The 22,940-nt window shown below is 44.8% G+C and overlaps 7 protein-coding genes across 7 annotated transcripts; 3 read left to right on the top strand and 4 right to left on the bottom strand.

Annotated features, from left to right (window-relative positions):
- Positions 1-444: 444 nt before the first annotated feature.
- On the top strand, positions 445-1,555 carry TSTA_085000 (short-chain dehydrogenase, putative; the record flags this gene model as incomplete). Its single annotated transcript, XM_002478187.1, has 2 exons — positions 445-1,364; positions 1,435-1,555. The coding sequence occupies 2 exons, from the start codon at positions 445-447 to the stop codon at positions 1,553-1,555; spliced, it is 1,041 nt and encodes a 346-aa protein (XP_002478232.1).
- A 3,390-nt stretch (positions 1,556-4,945) lies between these two features.
- Positions 4,946-5,874, bottom strand: TSTA_084990 (uncharacterized protein; the record flags this gene model as incomplete). The annotated part of the gene is made up of 4 exons (XM_002478186.1): positions 4,946-4,973; positions 5,079-5,360; positions 5,452-5,577; positions 5,681-5,874. 4 exons carry the CDS (start codon positions 5,872-5,874, stop codon positions 4,946-4,948), a joined length of 630 nt encoding a protein of 209 aa, XP_002478231.1.
- A 617-nt stretch (positions 5,875-6,491) lies between these two features.
- TSTA_084980 (short-chain dehydrogenase, putative) lies at positions 6,492-7,508 on the bottom strand (the record flags this gene model as incomplete). Its single annotated transcript, XM_002478185.1, has 4 exons — positions 6,492-6,742; positions 6,810-7,089; positions 7,152-7,430; positions 7,488-7,508. 4 exons carry the CDS (start codon positions 7,506-7,508, stop codon positions 6,492-6,494), a joined length of 831 nt encoding a protein of 276 aa, XP_002478230.1.
- A 901-nt stretch (positions 7,509-8,409) lies between these two features.
- On the top strand, positions 8,410-16,065 carry TSTA_084970 (polyketide synthase, putative; the record flags this gene model as incomplete). The annotated part of the gene is made up of 6 exons (XM_002478184.1): positions 8,410-8,584; positions 8,664-9,135; positions 9,225-9,533; positions 9,601-9,935; positions 9,993-14,586; positions 14,652-16,065. 6 exons carry the CDS (start codon positions 8,410-8,412, stop codon positions 16,063-16,065), a joined length of 7,299 nt encoding a protein of 2,432 aa, XP_002478229.1.
- A 971-nt stretch (positions 16,066-17,036) lies between these two features.
- On the bottom strand, positions 17,037-18,971 carry TSTA_084960 (cytochrome P450, putative; the record flags this gene model as incomplete). The annotated part of the gene is made up of 5 exons (XM_002478183.1): positions 17,037-17,496; positions 17,565-17,938; positions 17,992-18,196; positions 18,321-18,556; positions 18,612-18,971. The coding sequence occupies 5 exons, from the start codon at positions 18,969-18,971 to the stop codon at positions 17,037-17,039; spliced, it is 1,635 nt and encodes a 544-aa protein (XP_002478228.1).
- A 583-nt stretch (positions 18,972-19,554) lies between these two features.
- On the top strand, positions 19,555-20,655 carry TSTA_084950 (short-chain dehydrogenase, putative; the record flags this gene model as incomplete). Its single annotated transcript, XM_002478182.1, has 6 exons — positions 19,555-19,589; positions 19,651-19,872; positions 19,929-19,936; positions 20,013-20,186; positions 20,259-20,331; positions 20,472-20,655. 6 exons carry the CDS (start codon positions 19,555-19,557, stop codon positions 20,653-20,655), a joined length of 696 nt encoding a protein of 231 aa, XP_002478227.1.
- A 1,051-nt stretch (positions 20,656-21,706) lies between these two features.
- TSTA_084940 (uncharacterized protein) lies at positions 21,707-22,374 on the bottom strand (the record flags this gene model as incomplete). The annotated part of the gene is made up of 2 exons (XM_002478181.1): positions 21,707-22,042; positions 22,099-22,374. 2 exons carry the CDS (start codon positions 22,372-22,374, stop codon positions 21,707-21,709), a joined length of 612 nt encoding a protein of 203 aa, XP_002478226.1.
- Between the last annotated feature and the right edge of the window lie 566 nt (positions 22,375-22,940).

The raw sequence follows: 22,940 nt of genomic DNA, 5'->3' as shown, positions 1-22,940 counted from the left end.
GGCCGATATTATGGGAGTATAGCTAAGACCGAATGTGACTGAAAAATGTGGTTTCCGTGAGGCTAGTAATTTGTAGACGTATTTCGAGTAAAATTATCGGACTAAAGCTAGTAACATCATGCAATGATTCAAAAACGACCTGGACAAATTGGAAGACTCCCGTCGGTACGGAGTAGGCTCCTTACAGAAAAGTCAACGACAGGGATTTCGGCATTTTCAGAAAGAGACTTACCGTTACTAAAGATCGGCGTGCGGAATAATTATCTGGCCGCCTTGTTGTCTTACGTGCGTTAGGTAACAAAGCGAATTAGCAACAAGATTAATCAAGTATCACAAGAGGGAGAGCCATGAAACTAGCTCTTTTTTTCCTCATGGTTGAAATTTCTCAATATTCCGTGTCGTACGACTGACTTTACCTGCTCGCTAATCTCACAAGCCTTCAGAATGGCTACTCCTCAATTTCGCCTTACACCTGAGAAAGAAGCAAGTAGATCACAATGGTTACATCGTCAATTCCTCGGCAAGACACCCCCATTGACTAAAAATGACGTGGATCTTACGGGGAAGACGGCCATTGTCACAGGCTCCAATACTGGGCTCGGCTTGGAAACTGCTGGTCACCTTCTCGACCTGGGCTTAACACGGCTTATTCTTGCAGTGCGAACTGTTTCCAAAGGCGAGAGGGCACGAGAAGGTCTGCTCGCAAAACGAGATCCCGCCTCTTGTCAGATCGATGTGTGGAATATAGACATGTCCTCATATGATTCTATTACCGAGTTTGTAGAACGAGCGAAAACCCTCGATCGCCTTGACATTGCAGTGCTAAATGCTGGCCACTTCAAAGAACTTGAGACATTCAATTCATCCACCGGCTACGAAGAGTGCATACAAATAAATTACCTGTCCACTATGCTTTTAACGATTCTTCTCTTGCCGCTGCTCAAGGCAAATCCCGGAGCCCATCCTGGACGTCTCGTCATTGTGTCGTCTGATATGGCGGCTTGGGCCAAGTTTACCGAGAGAACGGAGCGACCAATTCTGGCTGCGTACAAAAAGAAAGCCGCCAAGTGGGATATGGGAGAGCGCTACGCAACGAGTAAGCTGTTGGGCCAGCTCTTCATAACCAAACTTGCAGATCAGATACCAGCTTCTGCTGTTATCGTAGATTTGGTCAACCCAGGGCTTTGCTACGGAACCGACCTTGCTCGAGATGGCGACGGTCGTCTCAAGGGTTTGCTCTTCAAAGCAGCATTTCGTACATTTGGCAAGGCGCCTGCTATAGGTGCTCTCGCTATTGTCCATGCGGCGGTCTCATTTGATGAGTCCGCCCATGGACAATATACAGAAGATGGAGAATTAAGACCGTAAGTATAACCTCAATACGTAGAAGATCATTACAAGACTGTGCAGACATAGCTAACGTGGCTGACATAGATTAGCTCCAATTATTTACAAGCAAGAAGGAAAAGAGTTGACCAACCAGGTGTGGGAAGAGACCTTAGCAGAGCTGTCATTTGCTCCTATTCATGAGTCGCTAAAGGCCTTTGACAAGTGAAAGCAGAATGTTGTTGAAAGTGGAGAGCGGATCTAATATTGGTTTTCGTTTAGACTTGCAGGTTTCTCAACATCTATAGCATTAATTAATCTTCTAATCTATTCGCTATCAATTTTTTGACAATATCACATAGGCAGACCTGGATTTAGACGCTGCTGATAGACGATATGGAGAAATGATGTTGATATCGTGCCTTTAACAGTCTACCAATATTGAACAATAATTATTCTCTGTATTGATAGGGATCGGCAAAGTTAAGTTACTGTCTCTATTGTGTCTAACTGTAACTGTAACGGCAAGTTCATGATATAGTTAACTGCATAACTTAACTGCAGTTTAGAGCTGTAACTATTAACTGGCAGTTATGCAGTTATACAGTTATTAACTATACTTTTGAAAAATATATTGTGGAGGCTATTTCTCAATTTTGATTGGTTCAGAAAATTTAACTAGTATTTGCAAGAATATCCTCATATTCTGATCCTGAAAATTTTCAACTACTACGATAAATCACATTCCTACCACTGCTATCGGTGCTGTTGCTTTTCAATTCACAACGATTGGGTTGGAATGAATATGGAGACACATTGGAACAGAACAAATTATCGAATCCTTAATGATGGCAGTGATGAAGAGGCCGTCTTAGAAGACCTTATTCTGAATGATGACCTTCTTGCATTGGATTCTTTTCTTGCAGATCCACCATTGGATGTGCAAGCAAATTTCAATCTCTCAGAACTGTCTATTTCTTCCTCAATCGCTCCTAGCAAATCTATATCTCAAAAGCAATCTTTGCATTCTGACAATGACATCTCATCTCAAGATTCTCAGCTAAGGAAAAGGAGACGTTTGGAGTAAAGTTCTTGGTTAGAGAATATATTTAAGATTGTTCCCTAACAAGGTAACATCTTTATTAATCCACGAACTCAGAAAAGCGAAGAAAAAGGTATATACTGTGAATACCTTGGCTGACATTGGAGAATTCTAGAGTCTAGAAGAGGAGGATCAGCCAGTAACTTGGCTTTACGTTTAAGCTCAAAGTATAACATTACTTGAGATAACCCTAATGGCTAGTCATTACACCAGAAATCAACCATTCTGTCTTTGATTCAACCTAGCAAAGCTCTGAATTATATCTCCTTAATATATATAACAAAAGCTTTGAGACAACGTCTGTCAATGGAGGGTTACTACAATACAGCCTTTTGTAGCTGTTGATACTGCTTCATTCCAGAAAATCTTTGAAGATATTCTAAGTAGTGATCCATCTTCCAGTCTGCAACTGTAACAGTACTGAAACAGTACAACATGATATCTGTGACAAGCCACATCACCTAGGGGGATAACGCAAGGTCTCCTGTCAACCACTCACACATTCATAAGAAGAAGGTTTCTTGTAGCTAGTACTCTTTCTTCTCAAGCTTCAGTCTCTGTATGTTAGCAAAAGTACCTTTGTTAATGAAGATTGAACACACGAATGACCTTCTGCCATATTGATAGTTCCTCCTGCCTAACCATTGGATTAACCTCCTATTATAGCAACTACCTATAAACGCTACATTGAGACGGAATTTATTAGGTACAGGAGCAATGTTAATAAGTAAGAGCTAGCTGAAATACGCTGAAGTATTGGTCTTTCTCTAGATGTTTGGATAAGCAAGAACTAATTATCTATAATTGTAACAACAGGCTTTGGGGTCTCACTATTCCCAGAAATGCACCATGACGTCTCAAGTCGGGTTTCAACTACACCAAGTGAAGGTTTACATGTTCGAGGATGGTTTCAGCTCCCTCAGACTGCACCTTGACGGTTGGAGCTATTCGGAGAAGGGAGATCTGGTATAATTTATATGTCTATAAAGATAGCAGGTGCTCCAGGATAGGAAGATAGGTTTCAGTACATTGACATTCCATACCCTACCTTGTGTGCTTTGCCTTCAGTGATCCCTCTCGAATGTAATTATGCATATCCCTCGTAACGTTGTTACAATAATTGCAGTTATTGGGCACTGGATAACAAGCAATTTTGAGTACAAGGAACGGGTTTCAGAATTTTTAGAAATTCAAGGAGAGCATACTGGAGGCTGAGAGTGTTAAGAATATACTTGTAGAGCTAAGTCTTGAATCGAAACTCTTTAACTCTTACAGCTGATAATGTAAGCAACAACAAGGATCTTTGTGATCATCTACATAGAAATCTTTTTAAGAGGTTTGATCTGGACCTTAACAATGTAGAGATCTAACACTTGACCCTATGATTCTTATGGAATTAATAGCTTTATTTGATTTCTTGTACATATTTTGAAGCAATCTTTCAGTTTTGAAAACCGGGCATATAGAGTCTGCAGGTGAGGTCTGTGAGAAGCTTTATAATGGGAAGAATATTCTAGAATTAAGTGCTCTTGCAAGACATCGAGTTCTTATTTTATAGTTAGCTTGGCCACCTTCACATTAACAACAATGGAAGAACTCTTGTCGAGATACTAGTCTTCTAGAATGATATATCAATTATAATGTCGAAACTCGATGGAATTCAGCATTTCAAATGCTAGATTAGAGTCTCTATTAAAATGATAAATCTTTGAATATCTTTAGGCTTATTCAGTCCTTGCTCAGTTCTCTATGCAGGACTGGAAACGACTTTGGTAGATACACAAAGCCCTACAGCAATTTAATGAATTTATCTGCCAGTTAAGCAGTAGCTGCACCTACAGATGTTAACTTAACTTAACTGCATGACTGCACCGATCTCTGTATATGAAACATCAGAAGAATTTCCAAATATGGTGCTAGATCACATCTTGCCTAAGCTGCTTAGGGTTATAAATATCATGTGATTAAGGCTTGCAACATTAGGTATAGCGGGAATCAATTTTACGCTACACCTCACCTGCGCAAGATCTCAATTGTCGGCCAGATGGTTGAGCAGTAAGAAGACACGAGCGGTCGCTTAGATATGTGCCAACAGTTTTTCTTATGGCCGATACTTTGAAAGTTCCCAGGTTACAAAATATGAAGGAAATCACTACATACTAGTGGCCACGCTAGTGTCAAGTACACCTCCGGACTCAGCCCCTATTCTTGATAAACAATACTGATTGATAGTGTATGAGATTGTGGGGAATTAAATTACGTAGGTAGTTCGTACAATGCTACGTCATTCGGCCAATTAATATCCCATTTATTCTTCACCTGATTGGTATATTCAAGCGAATGCCTGACACCATTAAAGATATATATCTATCCATGAATCAATATGAAAGGCGAAGGCGGCCAAGCAATCTTAGAACTTTTGAAATTGCGCAAGGCTTGAGCTTTGTTTACGCAAACAACCTTCAATGTTGGAACCGGGACATTGACTCCTGAATAATAGTACAACAGTACCCCTCTCTATTCAGAGGCTCCTCCAACTTTGGGGCTGTAATATTCAGTATAAGTAGACTTGTACCTATATGGCAAAAAGAACATTAGTTAGGTCACTAGACAAGCCAAAGCATATCCCAAGGTGTTCAAGGATAAATACCCTAACAAACAGCCCCCTACCCAGTAAGCCATGACATATTGCACTACACTGAGCAGCCAGATGGGCACCCAAAAAGGCGGTGTGGCCAATGTAGCACTATCGTACGAGATGAGAGCGAGTTGGAAGATAGAAGGCTGCATGTTCGCTTTGTAACAGTCCCGCTGATATCCTATCAAGTTGCGTATGAACTTCTCATCAAAGCTATTGTCCAGCCCTTGAGGCTCGGCCCAAACTTTGAAAATTAGGTCTTCTTGATTGCTTTCATGGGACCAAAACTTGTGCCTAGTAAGATATCGCAGTTTTCAGCAATTTACTCTTTCAAAAGCAGGGGCGCCTGGCATAGATTTCTACTGCTGAATGGATTAAGACCTACCGGGTGCCTGCAGGTACTGTCACAATACCGTCATCCTTCGTGATTTTGAGCTGTTTTCCATTTTTGTGTATGCCAATTACGCCTTGCTCCACTTGAAAATACTCCGTCTGTTTCCAGTGAATATGCCTACATCAGAATGATGAGTCTCAAAGATTTTCGAGAAAGTATGTCGAAACTACAGCAGAAGGGGCAAAAGAACCAAAAGGCCTGTAGAAAGGAAAGAACGCACAATGGTGGACCTGAATGCCCATCTTTAACCCATGGATTATCGATGTAGTGTATTTCTCTCACAGCCCATTGGCCCTGCTCATCTTTGAAGAATTCAAAACGAGCCCCATCGTAAGGGGACATTATATAAGAATCGGAAGCGATTACCGAACGAGGAGGGCGCGGGGAGAGCCACAACTGCCATCCCCATGCCATGTTTGTTCGTTAATAGATAATAAGGAGAAATGAGCCAATTGAAAAAGATGTCAGAACTATTCGATTTATTCCAATTGAATTAGCAACGAATCTGTGTTTTTGTTGATCTACACCTAAAAATCTACCAGGTTATATACTGTCATCCCACTTTACTAAAGAAATCATACCACATTCCCTCTCAGACAACATACGACAACAAAAACCGAAACACCTAAGAATATGAGATAGTATCTTCTGCAATTGAACTGCCCACAAATTTCACAAAAATCTTATCTTCCGGAGCTACTGCTCTCTTGGCCGGAGTAGGTGGACCGACGGCTTCTTCCATTTTGGGTGACCGTATAATACATTGTACTATAATTTTTCTCGCCCCCAACTCATTTTCATGCATGCCAACTGTAGATAGACCAGGCTCTAAAGGAGGAACCAGCCAGTACTATTGGTATTGTTTGTTTAATAAAATTATTGATACTAAAATGGTATGGTGAGACATTGTGTTGGAATCTAGAACCATTTTACTAGGCTGAAAATATAGCGCATTCTTTTTAAATCGGTGAAATCCAACACATTTGCGGCTTTTATTTGAAGTTGAAATTGCTCAATCTACTAAAATGTAGCTATGCGTGCGCTGTCACAAGGGTCCCGCCGTCAATGATGAATCCACATCCTGTTACGTAGCTTGATCGGGGACTGGAAAGGAAAATAACGGCATCAGCAATTTCCTCTGCAGTAGCAATACGGCCCAAAGGCACCATGCTCCTGATCCACGTGTCTATGTCAATTCCTCCGTCCCTTGCCTTCTGGATCATTGGCGTCTCCACCCATGTCGGACAGACGCAATTGACTCTGATTCCATGAGCTGCATTATCTAGAGCTGGTAGAATCTGTGAGCAACGCACAGTGATGAATAATGTTCAGAAAAACATGTAACTTACCGGCATTCTTCGTCAAGCCAAGAATGGCGTGCTTCGCGGTTGTGTACTGCACCATTTCTGGTGCAGCTACAAATGAGTTACCAGACCCTAGGGTCACAATGGAGCCACGCGTTGCACCGCGTCCACTGCCTATAGCTCCATTAGGACGGAGTTCCTGGCGTACCATGACCGCTGAGACGCTCCGTAACAATGAGAAAGTTCCCTCCACGTGAACCTGCAGAAATCGTCTGAACTCGCCTGAGTCGGCATCAGAGACTGCTCGTTGGAGTTGAATCCCAACCTTTTGAGATCAAATCAGAATTAGATTTTCTCGCGTAGGATTTTAGTGCCGAGTTTACTCACACCAGCACAATTAACACAGTAGTCAATTCTACCGAATTTATCGACCATATACTTCGTTGCACTTTCCACTGACTCTACCCGAGTGATGTCAAATTGTAGCGTTTCAACACGAAAGTTGACAGAAGTAGCCACAACCTTGCATTCCGTGGCAACGATCTTTGCAGCTTCAAGGTCTATATCGGTGATGAAGACGCTAGCAGCACCATCCTTTGCAAAATTAATTGCGCAGGCTCTGCCAATGCCACTGCCTTGAGCAAAATTCCGATCAGAGAAACAAGTCTATAAAGAAAAAGAATTGTTTGAATTGAGTAACTGTCTCTAGAGACGTATACTTACCGCCTCCCACAATCCATGCATTTCCAGTGATATCCATTCCACTGATATTTCAGAGAGCTTAATTAAAAGCAAGGCTGACAACTAATTTTTTTCCTTCTCGCTTCAATACCTAGGTACGTAATCACCCATCGCTGACCCATTCTCAGGAGGAATAATATATCTATCCCAATCTTCTTTCCCTCAACCGAAAAGAAAAAAAAACTTCTCCAAACCGGGCCCATCCATCCTGCATAATCCGGTACACTCTTTGGGAGCTAGAGGTGACATCGTCTTTTACACTAAGAGCAATCTATCATTGACCCAAGAGAGGCATAAACTATGAGGGAAAAAGCAGCCCCAGCTCCGAGTCGACATCCACGTCTACAAGCCTAACACGGCATAGTACCGATTGGACTCTTACCCGGTATCATAATTCTCGGTCCTTTCCAATTACTCCGGATGCTATCTTCGGACCTCAGCCCAATCGGTACAGGTTCAAGGTCTAGGGTTCTGTACTATACACCTTGAGAATTATGTATTTATCATTCTCATTAGCGTTAATATCTCACGGCGTGGGGGATTTGTGTACCACCGAAAGAGTTTTTCGGCCAACATATCTGGAACTGAAGGTCTTGTTGTGCACCGGTGCGCTCCGGCGTAATATCACGGAGGTTGATAGAGATTCCTCAAGCGAACTGCTTCAGGTTGAAACTGGATTCTAGAGACAAATCCTTATGCGGATGTTCTTTAGAGACAAATTACATGGCAAAAATCCGCCATAACGTATAAGAAGACATCGTCTCTCAGTGGTCTATGATGATTTTTGGCACCTCGTCTCACTTGATTAGACTTCAATTCATCGTTCATGTATTGGAAGGCCACTGCTAAGCTCATCAATACCATTTCTATCCTCTGTTATAGGCTGCTTCTCTAACACCTCAAGATGGCAAACTTCGGAGCCGTTACTCTCTTCCCGTACCTGCTTCCCAAGACAACAAAGGGAGACGACATCCTTACCGATGTCTCTTATCTTCAAGGCGATTTACCAGATTCCTCAGGCCCTTCTGGTCCGTCTAGTGATGTCAACCTGGATAACACGACCTGTATCGTTGGCATGGGTTAGTATTACAGACCTTATGACTGGCTACGAGCATTATAACGAATATGGAACTGACATTGTATTCTCCTAACTTTTAGCATGTCATCTCCCTGGAGGAGTTACGTCACCATCGGGGCTATGGGACTACTTGTACAACAAGAAGTCTGCCCAATGCAAGGTTCCCCTGCAGCGCTACAATATTGAAGGCTTCTATGGAAAGGACAACACAAGAGCAGGTATGATGAATGTGGATGGTGGATATTTCTTACATGAGGATGTTCGCGAGTTTGACCCCTCGTTCTTCGGTATCAACAACCTGGAGGCATCTTACATGGACCCTCAGCAGCGAAAACTACTCGAAATAGTCTATGAGTGCTTGGAAGATGCAGGAGAGACTATGGAAGATGTTGCCGGCTCTAACACGGCCGTTTACGTTGGGAACTTTACCGTGGACTACAACATAATGCAGTCTAAGGACAGTGACTATGTTCACCGTCTAGCTGCTACTGGTAGCGGAACATCTATCATGTCCAACCGCATTAGCCACGTATTCGACTTGCACGGCCCAAGGTGAGTAAAACCCTGACCCTAACCCTTCCTTTTCGAAGCCGTGTATGCACTGGTATGTCATGATGCATAGGCTAATTTCATCCACCTAGCTTTACTCTTGACACTGCCTGCTCGTCTACGATCTACGCTCTCCACCAAGCTGTGACTGCGATAAAGAATGGTGACTGCGACGCGGCTATCGTTGCAGGTGCCAATCTCATCACTTCTCCTGAGCAGCACTTTGGAACCGCCAAGGGCGGATTTCTTTCGCCCACATCGGCTTGCCATACATTCGATATCTCTGCGGACGGGTATGCTCGTGCGGAGGCGCTCAACGCCATTTATATCAAGAGACTGTCCTCGGCTCTTAAGAATGAGCATAAAATTCATGCTGTCATTCGGGGGACTGCTATCAACTCGTGAGTAACACTTGCCTTTTAAAAACTCTCAATGAGTTCAAAATCTAGCTATTAACACTGTGGGCAGAAATGGTAGAACTTCTGGTATCACCCTACCAGATGCTAAGATGCAGGAGGCTGTGATTAGGAAGGCATATCAAAACGCGAATCTCTCGTTCGCTGACACCGACTACGTCGAATGTCATGGCACCGGTACCCCGGTTGGTGACCCTATCGAGGTTGACGGTGTTGCCGCCTGCTTCGCAAATCGTGCCGGTGAGCCGTTGAGGATTGGTTCTGTCAAGACCAATATGGGCCACGGTGAGGCTGCTAGCGGTTTGACCTCCGTGATCAAAGTTGCTCTTGCTTTCGAAAACGGTATAATTCCACCTACCTATGGTGTCAAGGAGTTCAACCCTAAATGTAAGAAGCGCCTCTCTCAATTCTTTGAAAGAGCCTGTCTCTGATAGATTCCCATAGTGAAGCTCAAAGAGCGAAACATGAAAGTTGTGTGCGACAATGAGCCCTGGCCAAGATCCCTGCAACGTGCCAGCGTTAACTCATTTGGTTATGGTGGTGCAAATGGTCATGTAATTCTAGAGTCTATCCAAAGCTACTTGAACGATGCGTTAGCTTCTCCAACTCTTGCCGCGATTGTGACCAACGAAGAGGTAAAGGATGAGTTGCTAATCCTTCCATTTTCTGCCTCATCGGTCAAATCACTGGAATCTCGCCGGGAACAAGTTCGCGAACTTGTCCGGGGCACTCAGGATGCAAAGACGCTCGCTGCGATAGCTGCAGCTTTGAACAAAAAACAAGCACGGTTGCGACTTCGTGACTACGTTCTTGCATCTGCCGGACCTGCCCCAGCCTTGGTCGAGATGGCTGAGGTTGGTGACAAGGCTACACCTGGTAGCAATCCGCTCCCCTTGGCCTTTGTATTTACAGGTCAGGGCGCACAGTATGCTAATATGGGCAAGGGACTTCTTGAAAAAGACGCAGGTTTTAGAAAGACCATTCGAGAGCTCGACATTGTGTTAGCTTCTTTACCTGCTGGGCAAAAACCAGATTGGACTTTAGAGCAGACTCTTCTTGACGACCCTGCTGCTAGCAAGATTAACGATGTTACCCGCAGTCAGCCCATATGTACTGCTGTCCAAATTGCGCTGGTTGATCTTTTACGCAGCTGGGGGGTATGCCCATCTGCCGTAATTGGTCACTCCTCAGGCGAGATTGCCGCCTCCTACAGTGCAGGCCTTCTTAGTTCTTCTCAAGCAATGCTGGCTGCCTACTTTAGAGGCTTTGCTGTGGGCCAGTTGCAATCTCGCGGCACGATGATGGCTGCTGGCATCACACCCGATGCTGCCAATACTATGATTCAAGAACTCGGATTGAAGGAAGTGCGGGTCGCTTGTGTTAACTCCCCTGAAAGTATTACTTTGAGTGGTGCATCTCATGATATAGATGTTCTTCTGGTTGAGCTACAGAGTCAGAGCAAGTTTGCACGCAAGCTTGAAACTGGTAATCGCGCTTACCACTCCCATATGATGGCCGAGATTGGCGACTTGTATGAGTCACTGGTTGCTCCTCACTTCTCTGAAATGCCCAGTGCAACTGCATCATATGCCAAAATGTTCTCTACCGTTGGTGGCTTTTCTGAAGTGCATGAAGTTGTCGAACCTGGAACCAGAATGGCATCTTACTTCCGCCAGAACCTTGAACAGCCTGTTCAATTCAGCAGTAGCTTGTTCAAAATGATCACTGCCAACAAGTATCATTTGGTGGAGCTTGGTCCCCACTCTGCTCTCAAGGGTCCTATTCAGCAGATTCGAACCGCCGCAAAACGCGACAAGGAAGCCGTGCCATACTCCCCGACGCTAGTTAGAAAAGAAAACTCATATGTATGCCTGAAGAAGCTTGCAGGAACTCTGTATAGCTATGGCCATAAGTTGAATTTCGAGATAGTAAACAATCTGCCGAGATCAGTTGGAAGCCTATTTAACCCCAGCCTCCCGACCTATCCCTGGGATTATTCAAAGGGACTCCTGTGGCATGAACCGCGCGGTAGCATTGAGTATCGTCTTCGAAAGTATCCTCGTCACGAGCTCCTAGGCTCAAGGGTCATGGCTGGTAACGAAATTGAGTTCTGCTGGCGCAACATTCCGAAGATGTCAGAGCTAGCATGGGTTCGTGACCACGTGCTGGGGGAGTCGCAGGTCGTCCTTCCCGGAGCTGCGTACATGGCTATTGCTATCGAGGCACTCTCACAGGCTCTAGACTTCAAATACGAGCTTGTGAAGGGTGAAGCGTACTGTTTTGAATTCCAAAATGTCAACATTAGTGCCGCCTTTGTTGTGCCCGACGAGAAGGATCCCAATGCTGAAAAGACGGAGCTGCATACGGTCATGAATGCTCGAAAGATCTCCACCGCCAACAAATCAGAGAAGTGGTATGACTTCTCAATTTCTTCCTGGGTTTCTGGAGTTGTCACCCTACATTGTATGGGAAGCATCCGTGTCGTTAAGTCAGTCATGGGACCAAATGATGGCACCGTTGAAATAACCCCAAAAGGATATGAAAAGTGGCCAATGGGACGCTGGTACACCAAGGCCAAAGAAGAGGGTCTCAGCTTCGGGCCGCACTTTCAATCTTTGACCGGGCTATATACAGATGGCAATCGGACCTCTACGGATTCTATCGGTCTTACTGTTTTGGATCCTCCATCGGCAGCCTCTACTGACATCTTTTATGCTATACACCCCATAACCATTGACGCCTGCTTCCAAGCTGCCATATTCGGCGGGACAGCTGGTAATGTCAGTACGTTGCGAGCTTTCGTCCCAACATTTCTGACCAACTGCCATATTCAGCTTCCCAAGGGCGGTGCTGCAGCCTTTGGTAGCAAAGAGGTAAAGATACACTGCCGCATGGAACGAACAGGCTTTTCTAGCCGTGCGGTTTCTTTCACACTTCGTTCGCCCGATGGCACCCCTGTCATCGACATGCCACATATGCGTATGAATGCTTACAGCGGAAAACCCCCAGTGGCACCAGAAACTAGCATCTATCTCCAGCGTCAACCCTGTCTTCGTATCAAATGGAAGCCCGATGTTCTGCGCCTCCGACCAGGTTCCGAGGCTGCTCTGAACGAGTACATTACCAATTTTGCGTCCAACCAGTCAGAAGACATGAAGGATAATGGAACACTAGTCGTTTTTGCAGCAATTTTAGACCTTCTAGGTCATAAATTTCCTCGCATGAATGTCTTAGAGCTTGGCCAAGAGCGTCAGTGGTCGGCTAAGGATACCCTGTCCATTCTTGGGAAAGACACGGCCTTCCCTCGTTGCAAGTCATGGACTGATGGTACAGTGAGCGAAAATGGGAAAATCACTATCGAGGATTCCAAATGCTCGGAAGGGTTTGATATCCTTCTTGTTCCGCACCACTCTACGTCCAGAAAACTCTGGGTTAACGGACCGGACGAACTCAGTATGCTAGTCTCCGACAACGCTGTCATCGTTACACGGAAAAGCGAAAAAGCTATTCTTCAAATGAAGGAAGCTGGCTTTACCACCGTGGAACTCCCCAATGATTCTCTCCTGGGCATTCGCGGTCCTAAAGAAACAGGAGTGGAGGGTAAATCTGTGGTTTTTGTCAAGCCAAATAATTCTTCATCCGTCATTGACTCTCTAGAAGACTCCATAGCAGCGAATTTGTACAGTATGGGTGCCAGTCAGCTGAAAAGCATTTCCCTCGGCGATATTGGAGAGGTTGAGTTCAACGAGCAAGTTGTAGTCGTGTCTCTGCTTGAACTGGAGCACGAGTTCCTAGCCACTGTTAGCAGTGATGACATGGACCGCTTCCGCAAGATTACTGACAATGTGACAAAGCTATTGTGGCTCACTGGAGCTAACATGCTTTCTGCCCCTAACCCAGACCTCACCCTGGCTAGTGGCCTCTCACGAGCTCTCATGCTTGAGCAGCCCGCTCTGCGGTACATTATCCTGGATATTGGAGCCGATATCACCAATCCAGAACTAGTGACTGCGATCTGTGATAATGTATCGGCCGCCTTGACCTTCCGGTATGCGACTGATGACAGTGAATTCATTCAGAAAGGCGGTATGCTGTACACGAGTCGCTTCATCCCTGATGTGGAGCTAAATTCCTTATTCCGGCAACGTATGGGCACCGAGGACATGAAGTCAATCCCTTTCAAAGACCTTGGCCTCGCAAAGTTGTCTGTCGGACAGGTTGGAATGACAGATACTATCCACTTCCAGCAAATTTCCGAGCGACAAAGCTCACCTCCGGCTGGCTTTGTGGACGTCGATCTTCGGTCCGTTGGCCTCAATGCTAAAGATGTCTATGCAATCAACGGCCGCGCTGACACTAGGGACTGTACCCTCGCCCTGGACTTTGGTGGTGTCATCAAGGCTACTGGGCCAGACGTCTCTCACTTAAAGAAGGGGGACCGTGTTGTTGTTTTCGTTCCAAACCACTTTAAGACTACAGAGCGTGTCAGAGTCGAAACCGTACACAAGCTACTCCCCGATGAGGACATCAATGTTTTGCCTACCTTACTGGTTGTTAACGTCACTGCACTCGTTTGCCTCAGAGACCGTGCACATCTTCGTCCCGGTGAGTCTGTACTTATTCACTCGGGAGCCGGTGCATTTGGTCTCGCGGCCATCAACCTTGCTAAGCTTATGGGCGCTACCGTCTATACCACCGTCGGATCGCAATCAAAACGTGATTATCTTACGTGGGAAATGGGAATTCCTGCTGAAAACATCTTCAACTCCCGTGATGATTCCTTCGTGGATGGCATCATGAAAGCTACGGGTGGTAAAGGCATCAATGTCATTATCAATTCTCTCGTTGGAGACTTAATGCATGCTTCTTGGGCCTGTATCGCTCCGTTTGGTCGATTTGTTGAAATTGGAAAGCGTGAGCTTATTGATGCAGGAAGCCTTGACATGCACAAGTTCCTACAGGGCTCTACCTTCAGTGCGTTTGACTTGTCTGAATTCTTCTATGCAGATGACCCTTACTACCAGCGGGTCGTATATGAGTGAGTCTTGTCATTTTCTCTTTTTTATTACATTACTCGTCATACTTATTGACTTTCTTTCATAGTTACACGACTGAAGTGATTGAGATGTATCGTGCTGGCAAGATCAAGGCCTCACCCGTTGCAACTTTCGATGTCTCGGAGATTGGGCAGGCTTACCGTTACTTCAATAACAAGGACCGTGTTGGCAAAGTAGTTATTTCGATGGCAAATCCCGACAGTAAAGTCCCCGTTGCTCCGCCGACCTATCAGTCCGTCTTCTCTCCCGAGAAGACTTATCTGCTTGTCGGTTGCCTTGGTGGCCTTGGTCGTAGTCTCAGTCGTTGGATGATGACTCGCGGTGCCCGAAAGTTTTGCTTCCTTGGACGTTCTGGAATCGACAAGCCAAGTGCTGCGGAGCTTGTCAATCGTCTCCGAGATGCAGGTGCACATGTAACAGTCGTTCGTGGTGACGTTTCCAATGAGGATCAAGTCAAAGAAGCGGTTGCCGCTTGTGTCAAAGAAGGCCCGATCGGAGGTGTCGTACAGGCTGCTATGGGTCTTAGTGAAGCCCTATTTACGGTTATGTCTAATAAAGCCTGGCACACGGGAATTCAACCCAAGTGGAAAGGGTCGTGGAATTTACACAACGCCTTAGAAGGTCATGACCAAGCCCTCGACTTTTTCCTCTTGACATCTTCCATCTCTGGAAGCTGTGGCACTGCCACAGAGAGCAACTATTGCTCTGCCAACGGTTTCCTGGATGGGTTTGCCCGGTGGCGCCGCTCTCGAGGCAAACCTGCTGTTTCAGTCGGTCTGGGCATGATTTCTGAAGTCGGCTATCTCCATGAGAATCCTGAGATTGAGGCAATGCTACTCCGTAAGGGTATTCAACCACTCAATGAAGAAGAATTCCTTCAGGTGCTTGATTATGGTATTTCTGGTCCCGGCGGTGACGCCGAGTTTGCCAGTGGAAAACGTATGGGCAGCGAACTTGCCCATATTCTTACAGGTCTCGAGTCTTATGGTGTTCGCAAGTTGATGGCTCAGGGCTTCGAGGTGAACAATGGCGTGATGGACGAGTCTCGTACATCCATCTTAGCCGCATCTCTGCTAGCCGAAAAAGATGAAAAGGCAGAAGAACAAGGTGGCAATAGTGGTTCTATCGAGGCTGCTGCTGAGTGGTATACAGCATTACCTGCGAGCGCTGCGCAAATTTTCACATCCGAAGCCAGCTTGCCCACAATGTTGGATGCTATTTTGCGCCTGACCAAAAAACGATTTAGCAACCTAATCTTGATGCAGCTTGATGCTGTTGATGAACGTGCACCACTCCCATCTTTCGGTGTTGACAGTATGCTCGCTGCTGAATTTCGAACTTGGTTTTTCAATACGTTCAAGGTTGATATTCCTTTCCTCGACATTATTAGCTCACAGAAATGTCTTTACAATCTTGCAGAGTTTGTCGATGAGAAGTTGGTTGCAAGCTTGGCAAATTAGACGGACTAGTATCTATTTCTGAGAAACTGATATGATCAGCCGGCTGAGCAAAGTTGAAGCCCAAATGCGATATGCCCATTAAGCTAAGAGGTGAATTCTTTGAATATCTTGGTTGGACTTCGGCTTTTGAGTGTTCCTTCTGAACTTAGAGGTGGGTTCTTTGGAATAACCGGATGGTCTGAAAGGATTTCTTGTCATAGTTATTGAAATTTTTACCCTTTCCTATCTAGATTGGCATTTGATTTTTCTTTTCTGTTTAAGTATATAGACTCAGCTGATTACAATACTTAGATTGGTATTTGATCCTATCCTTAATCCGTAAGCGTTCCTACCTGGACACGCATCAGGTCTTACATGATCTACGCCACACCCACAGAAAAACTCGGTAAATGCCCACTGGGTTCTTCATTCTGTATTATGTTTATCTTTTATTCATTTTGCATACATTACAAATTCAATCAGAATCATGATCCAAAAGTTTGATCAACTCTCTATTGAAAGAAGCTGGCTTCCGCCTTGCGAGTTTGAGGTTTTTGCCTGAAATTCAAATACAAACCCAATTGTATCCGACTTTCTTTAGTTCTGAACTGCGAATTACAATACTCTCTTTTACTACCATCCAAAATAGCATATAGTTGTGGAAAACATGATGAAATATGATGTATAGGACTTTACTTGTAACTCTCATTTTCTCGCTGGGCAAACAGGGAGTATCATTCATGGCATATCAAGCTCAAGAGCGAAGAATGCTTTTCATATATAGGCAGAGATGAACAGTCTCTAATATCCTATCCTTTTCTATGCGGTTTGGAGATGGATATGATGTCTTGGGATATGCAAAACCTACGGTGCTAGTCATTGTGAAAGCAACAATTGATTCATCCCCAGATCTTAATTATTCTTGAATCAAGTAAATAAAAGAATTTGTTGCGGCGTGTAACTCTAGCTGCTACCATACGATAAAGTTTTCGCTAATCCTCGGGCTCGTAGTCTCTCCACTTGAGACCTTCAGGCACTTTCTTCCATTGCATTTCGTCGTCAAGTAAACCTTTCATGCTTTCCCACGCGTTTTTAACTGCCATTGCTCGCTCCTGATTTCTGGGCTTGATATTGGCTGCAAAAGGGGCCGGGCAAATGAACATACCCTCTTGAATATTGTCCACGTTAGGGATGATTTCTTTCCCGCTCTTAGGATCAATGGCCCGCATGAGATCAAATGCCCATAGCGTGCGTGCCATGGCCAAGAAGAGGGATCTATCTGCTATATGGATACCTTGACAAAGCCGTCTTCCAGCGCCAAATACAAAGTGATCACGCTTGGTCGCATCTGGGTTGACGGCTGCTTGAGCAGAGTTTTGATTATCCTGGGCCCAACGTCCGGGATCATACTTTCGAGGATCTGGGTGTCGATGAGGATCGTTCTGAATACCCCTGTCACATTGTGGTCATTAGGAATGAACTGTAGATCAAGAAGGAGAAAATTTGCATTGCAACCATACCAAACGTTGAGTAATACGCCTGCGCCCTTTGGAATATGATACCCCAAGTACGTATCGTCTTCTGCCACTGCATGTGGCACACCCAAAGCAGTGGCCGGCATCCAACGAAGGCTTTCTTTCATACAAGCGCGAATATAAGGCATATCTGGGAAATCATTCAAATCTGGAATACGATCACCGCAGACACGGTCAACTTCAGTTTGGGCTGCCTTGGCTACTTCGGGGAAAACTAGCATGGCCTGAAAGAAGCCAATAAGGATGGCCGCGGTGGTCTCTGAGCCAGCCTGGAGCAGCGATCCACTGAGATAGCAAGCAACTTCATCTGAGAACCCTTCCTCCTTTTGTGCCTGAAGTAGGTCTATGCAACAGCAAGGCTATTATTTATGTTAGTTGGAAGTACATCTTGTTGGCTGGGGCACTTACTCACCTTAGCAGTCCCGCTACGAAGCTGACGCCGAGCATTCATGAGGTGTTTCATAAACAGACGTTTTTCCCGTTCATGATATGCTCTCCCCCGTTTAATTACAGGAAAAAATATCTCCGGTAATCGCCTCAAAATAGGGTAAAAATCAAGCAGGACGGCGGTCTGCGCAATGAAAGTATTCAGGAAAGAGTAGTAAATAGGGGTATTTCTGTTGGACGACTCACCTTGTCTCCATTAATCTTGGAAAACATTTCGAAATTCTACAGCAATTTATCAGTCATTGCCCCATTTTTTCCCTCATAATCTAGGGATATGGCTTCCTCACTTCGAACATTTCCAGCAGATTTGGGTCATCACTTGTTGGAGTTCGATAACCGAAAGTCATTTGGGTCGTCAAGGAAGTCGTGTATCGACGAATATGGTTAAAGAAATCGTTAGGATTTTCAAGTAAACCCGTTAACAAAGCCTTGGACTCGAGGTCTTGATATGGGACATAGCTTCGAGATACAGAAATGTTCAGAACGCCATGGGCGAGTTTCCGAACGGCACGCCAGCGAGGAGTGTTACCCTGGGTTTCATCAGCATTCACACTCAGAAATGAAACGCTCGTTCGTGCATGATACCATGAATAGTGATCGAAGGCCACCGCTCATTATGTTTTGGGCCATGTACATTTCTGGTCTCCCCGAATAGATCGCGCTTCGCTTATCCAATAGGTCTTTGACAGCTGAATCGGATGAGAGAACAACAGCCACCTTTGTCCCAAGCATCAGCGTATATACTGGACCATAAGTCTCTGCCCATTTTTGAAATTGTAAGTGGGGATTGACACTGGGTATTTGGTGCAAATTCCCAATCAAAGGTAAAGTTGGCGGCCCTGGAGGATAGCTACTAGGTCGTCGGCCAATCCTGCTAAGCCGCCAGAGCAACACCGCGATTACGATGAAGCTCAGAGCAACCATCCAAGGCCTTGAAATTAGCATGGTAGCCATTCGTGAGGTATTTGATATATCGTTTGAGAAAAGAAAAATCGACACCTATGTTTTGGGCATGCAAAAACTGTGCATTCGTGATATCGAATCAACAGACATTTGATATCAGTTTTGTTACATGGATATCTCACATCCGATGTCTCCCGGATGTTTCAAAGTGGCCGAAGTCCAATGTCATGCAATAGTCACCATCCCAAAATTTCTCTAATCCGCTGCAGTGTAAATGGGTGAGGTCGCCGACTTCGATTCATTCATTCCTCCGTTCCGTAAGTAATATCGGACCGGAATACGAATGGGTTTAGCGCCGGCCTCTCAGGGGTCCGTATAGGTACCTATCGGATGTTGGACTTCTTTGTTAGTTTCTCTTTTCTTGCTGTGAGGCCCGATTGTTAGCGTGAAGTAGTAGAAGTTGGCACGGTATTCGAAGGATGAAAAGGTGCGAATTCCATGGTGACTCCATAAATCGGGATGCACAGTTTCACTTGAGCTACATTCCCCCTGACATCAAGTTGTATCTCTGCATAAAATTCTAACATAGTATCCTCTCTCGATTAACGAATTTACGCCATAAGACATGTCCCGAGCAAAGAAATTTGCCCTTGTTACTGGGTAAGCTATTTGTTTGATAAAATATGTTACCAAATAGACCAAACTGAGGCACAGCGCAAAGTTGCGGAAAGGGCGGAATCGGTGAAGCACTCGTGAAGGAATATATTCGACGCGGAGTCTATGCTATTGCTACGGTGCTTCCTAACGAGAATAGCGAACACCTCAACGAGGCTGGAATCACATGGTTCCCGCTTGACGTGACCGTTGAGAGTTCTATTCGGAGTCTAAAGGAGAAGATCTTGCCCTTGACTAATGGCTACTTGGACATTTTGGTCAACTGCGCGTGAGTCTGAACCACGTTGAGATCAGGATTTCTTGCAAGTGCTAATCCGAATGCAGAGGGATATGTAAGACTCACTCGGAATAATAGCGAGTCCTGACAACTACCAAGACTAATATGTGTCTGTGTTCTCCTCATTTCAGGTTATACTATGCCTGCTGTCGATACCGACATTAACCCGGTAAGGCGTATGTTTGAAGTGAACCTATTTGGGCCAATGCAGATGGTTCATTACTTGCACGACATGTTGATCAGAGCTTCTGGTGCCATTGTCAATATTGGATCGATTGGCGGCGTCGTGCCTTACGTCTATGGAGGTATAGTACAAGATTATCTGTTTTCTAAGATCTCATCAAGCGTCAATCGTCCTACTAAACTACTATACAAAGCATCGTACAACGCGTCCAAAGCTGCGCTTCATCACTGGTCTAACAGTCTCCGGCTTGAAATGTCCCCTTTCAGGTACGAAAACCTATCAAGTCATGCTCTCGTAACTGCGGATATGTTAACGCTTAAATATTTGTGTTTCAGCGTGAGGGTTATCTGCGTACGTTACCCATATTCTACTGCTCGTGTTTTTTATTTTATATGTACTTATCTAGTACTTTCAAAAAGGTGATCTCCGGCGAAGTTGGAACCAACATTCTGAAAAATGACTCCCATCGAAAGCTCCCAAAAGGTCGGTCAAACTGCACTACAATTTGGAGAACGCTGCTAAGAGCGAAAAGGATCATATTACTCGCCTCTCGCCGGAGAGTTTCAAAGTCATGTGCAGAGAACGGTTAAAAGTAAGAATGGGCCACACACTCCTATACATTGGGATCTGCGTGAAGAGCTGAGACAAACGAATAATTCGCAGCTGCAACTAATCGATTCGAGTATGCATCCAACGTTGTATCTCAGAGCCTGAAGACGAAGCCAGCCGCATGGTTCTGGACTGGCAGTGCCACCACAATCATTCGGTTCTTAGACATGTTTTTTCCGCGGACAATATTCGTATGTATTGGGCATCCTAAAGCTGCCTGACTCGAGGGATGAGAGAATTAATACTAACTTGAATCATTTAGGATTTCTTCTTTTACAGGGAATTTCACTTGGAGAAAATCAGGGAGGCCCATCTTGCCACGCAAAAACGAGCGGAGTAGATGAACAATCTACCAGAAGACAAGCATTCTAGGAAAGTCTAAAACCTCGCCGAGGGCCTTGAAATCCGAAACCTCGCCCGTGGCCCTGAAGTCCCGTTCATGTACATTCGTACTAAATATCCATGTATCTATATAAACTCTTAGCTTCCCTGAGTTTTGATCCATGCAGTGTTAACTTAGAACACGAACCAAGGAGAGCTCACTTGCGTACCCATGAAGGCTTGCTTGAAAAGCATTCATGACATATCTGACGAGCCGAAAAGCAAAGGCAATGCGTCCATCGGAAGTTTCTAGTCAACTTTCGTACATTGAGAAAGCACTGCACCACCGAGACCGAATTTGAGATTAAGTCTTGCATGCAAAAAGTAAACAGCTATTAAGTCAATGGAAAATAGCCTCTGCACTTCACAATTAAAACTTAGCTGATATATACATGAATTAGATACATACCTAGGTAATTGCGGAAGATACGGGCAGTGCTGTGCAAGAAAAAGTAACATGTCCAAGGTTGTAACAGACCAGGAGCAGTTTGTCTCATTGCGTTTAAAGCTTAATGGTTCATTCATTCTATCATTTATTGACAATTCGATGTCCAAGATAGTCCCAATACTCTGAGAGCATTGACTTTGCACTTTCATCACTAACACTATCTGTTTATATTCCGCTGAAGATATGTCTGCTTTTCCACATGTCTACTTATTGACATAGTATGGAGCAAGCTCGTTGAGTTCCTGCTTGAGTTCCTGACCGTTGATAACAATGGGCTTGCAATCAAGGAGAACCCACATCATGCGGCCGGGCAGGGTACCGTTGCCCGAAACGTTGTGCCATTGATGGGCAGTAGCACGATTCACGCACACATCGCCCTGGCGCATGATCTTCTCCTCTCCGGAGTCGAGGATGAGCTTGAATTCACCTTCGATCACGATACCGTAGTCGAGAGAGACAGCACGATGCATGGGCGATAGAACGTTGGGAGCAAAATCCATCATACGCACGACGGAACCATTGTGTATGTGCAATCCTGGCTGCATAAGGGACTTCAGTTAAGATGCATCCTTCTTGAAGATTCTTGATATCATACCTCGTTCTCCGTGGCATATTTAAGATCAGCATCACCATTCAATTCGACAGGAGTTTCTTTGGTCGAGTAAATGATATTAGCAAGGGCTTGGTCGTTGCCAATAACACGATGATGATCGCCATCATCAGTCGATACGAAGATGCCCTTTCCCTCAGCATTATGCCCAGTTATAATGCGGACATTTCGACGAAGTCCCGGTGCTGGGAAAGTCTTGACATAGCCAGCACTAGTTGCGAGCAACTCGGCCTCTGTCGGTTGCTGTCGTGGAGTAGCCATAGTTACGATGCTGGTATTCAGGTTTCTAAGAGAATAAGTCTTTGCTGTTTCTCGTGAGTGATACTGCGATGTGTGTGATTTTTTGATTTTGCTTCGGTCAATCCGAATGCTTTTAAAACAAGAAGCTCTCAATTGCATTAGACACTTCTTGCCCAGGTGTACTTAGAAATAAATTAGCTGTATAAGCACGGAGCTCAAAGAATGACAGTATTCGTCATAATGTCCGGGGTAGACAAAAAGAATTCGGGCCGTCTCTGCAACAACTCATTGCGTCGGTCCGTAGGTTACTGTACCTTACCCTAAAAGGTAGTTATGCTGTGACTGTCATGTACCATGAACCTGTCTACGTCGATTCGAAAACAATCAAATGTGATTCAGGATATTGGGAACCGAAAAATGTGCAGAACAGAAGATTTTCGCGACCGGCATTATGGTTACCATATCGAATGGTTGACCGATAGGTTGTTATCCATAGACAGTGCATATTTTAGTCGACTCCCAAGTCAACTGTGTATTCCATTTTGGTTGCAACTTTAAGGGAACGAGAGAATAATTATTCCATCATG

This window comes from Talaromyces stipitatus, genomic scaffold, assembly GCF_000003125.1.
Source record: "Talaromyces stipitatus ATCC 10500 scf_1105507295527 genomic scaffold, whole genome shotgun sequence".
Classification (NCBI taxonomy): domain Eukaryota; kingdom Fungi; phylum Ascomycota; class Eurotiomycetes; order Eurotiales; family Trichocomaceae; genus Talaromyces; species Talaromyces stipitatus.
This window is presented reverse-complemented; position numbering and strand designations above follow the sequence as displayed.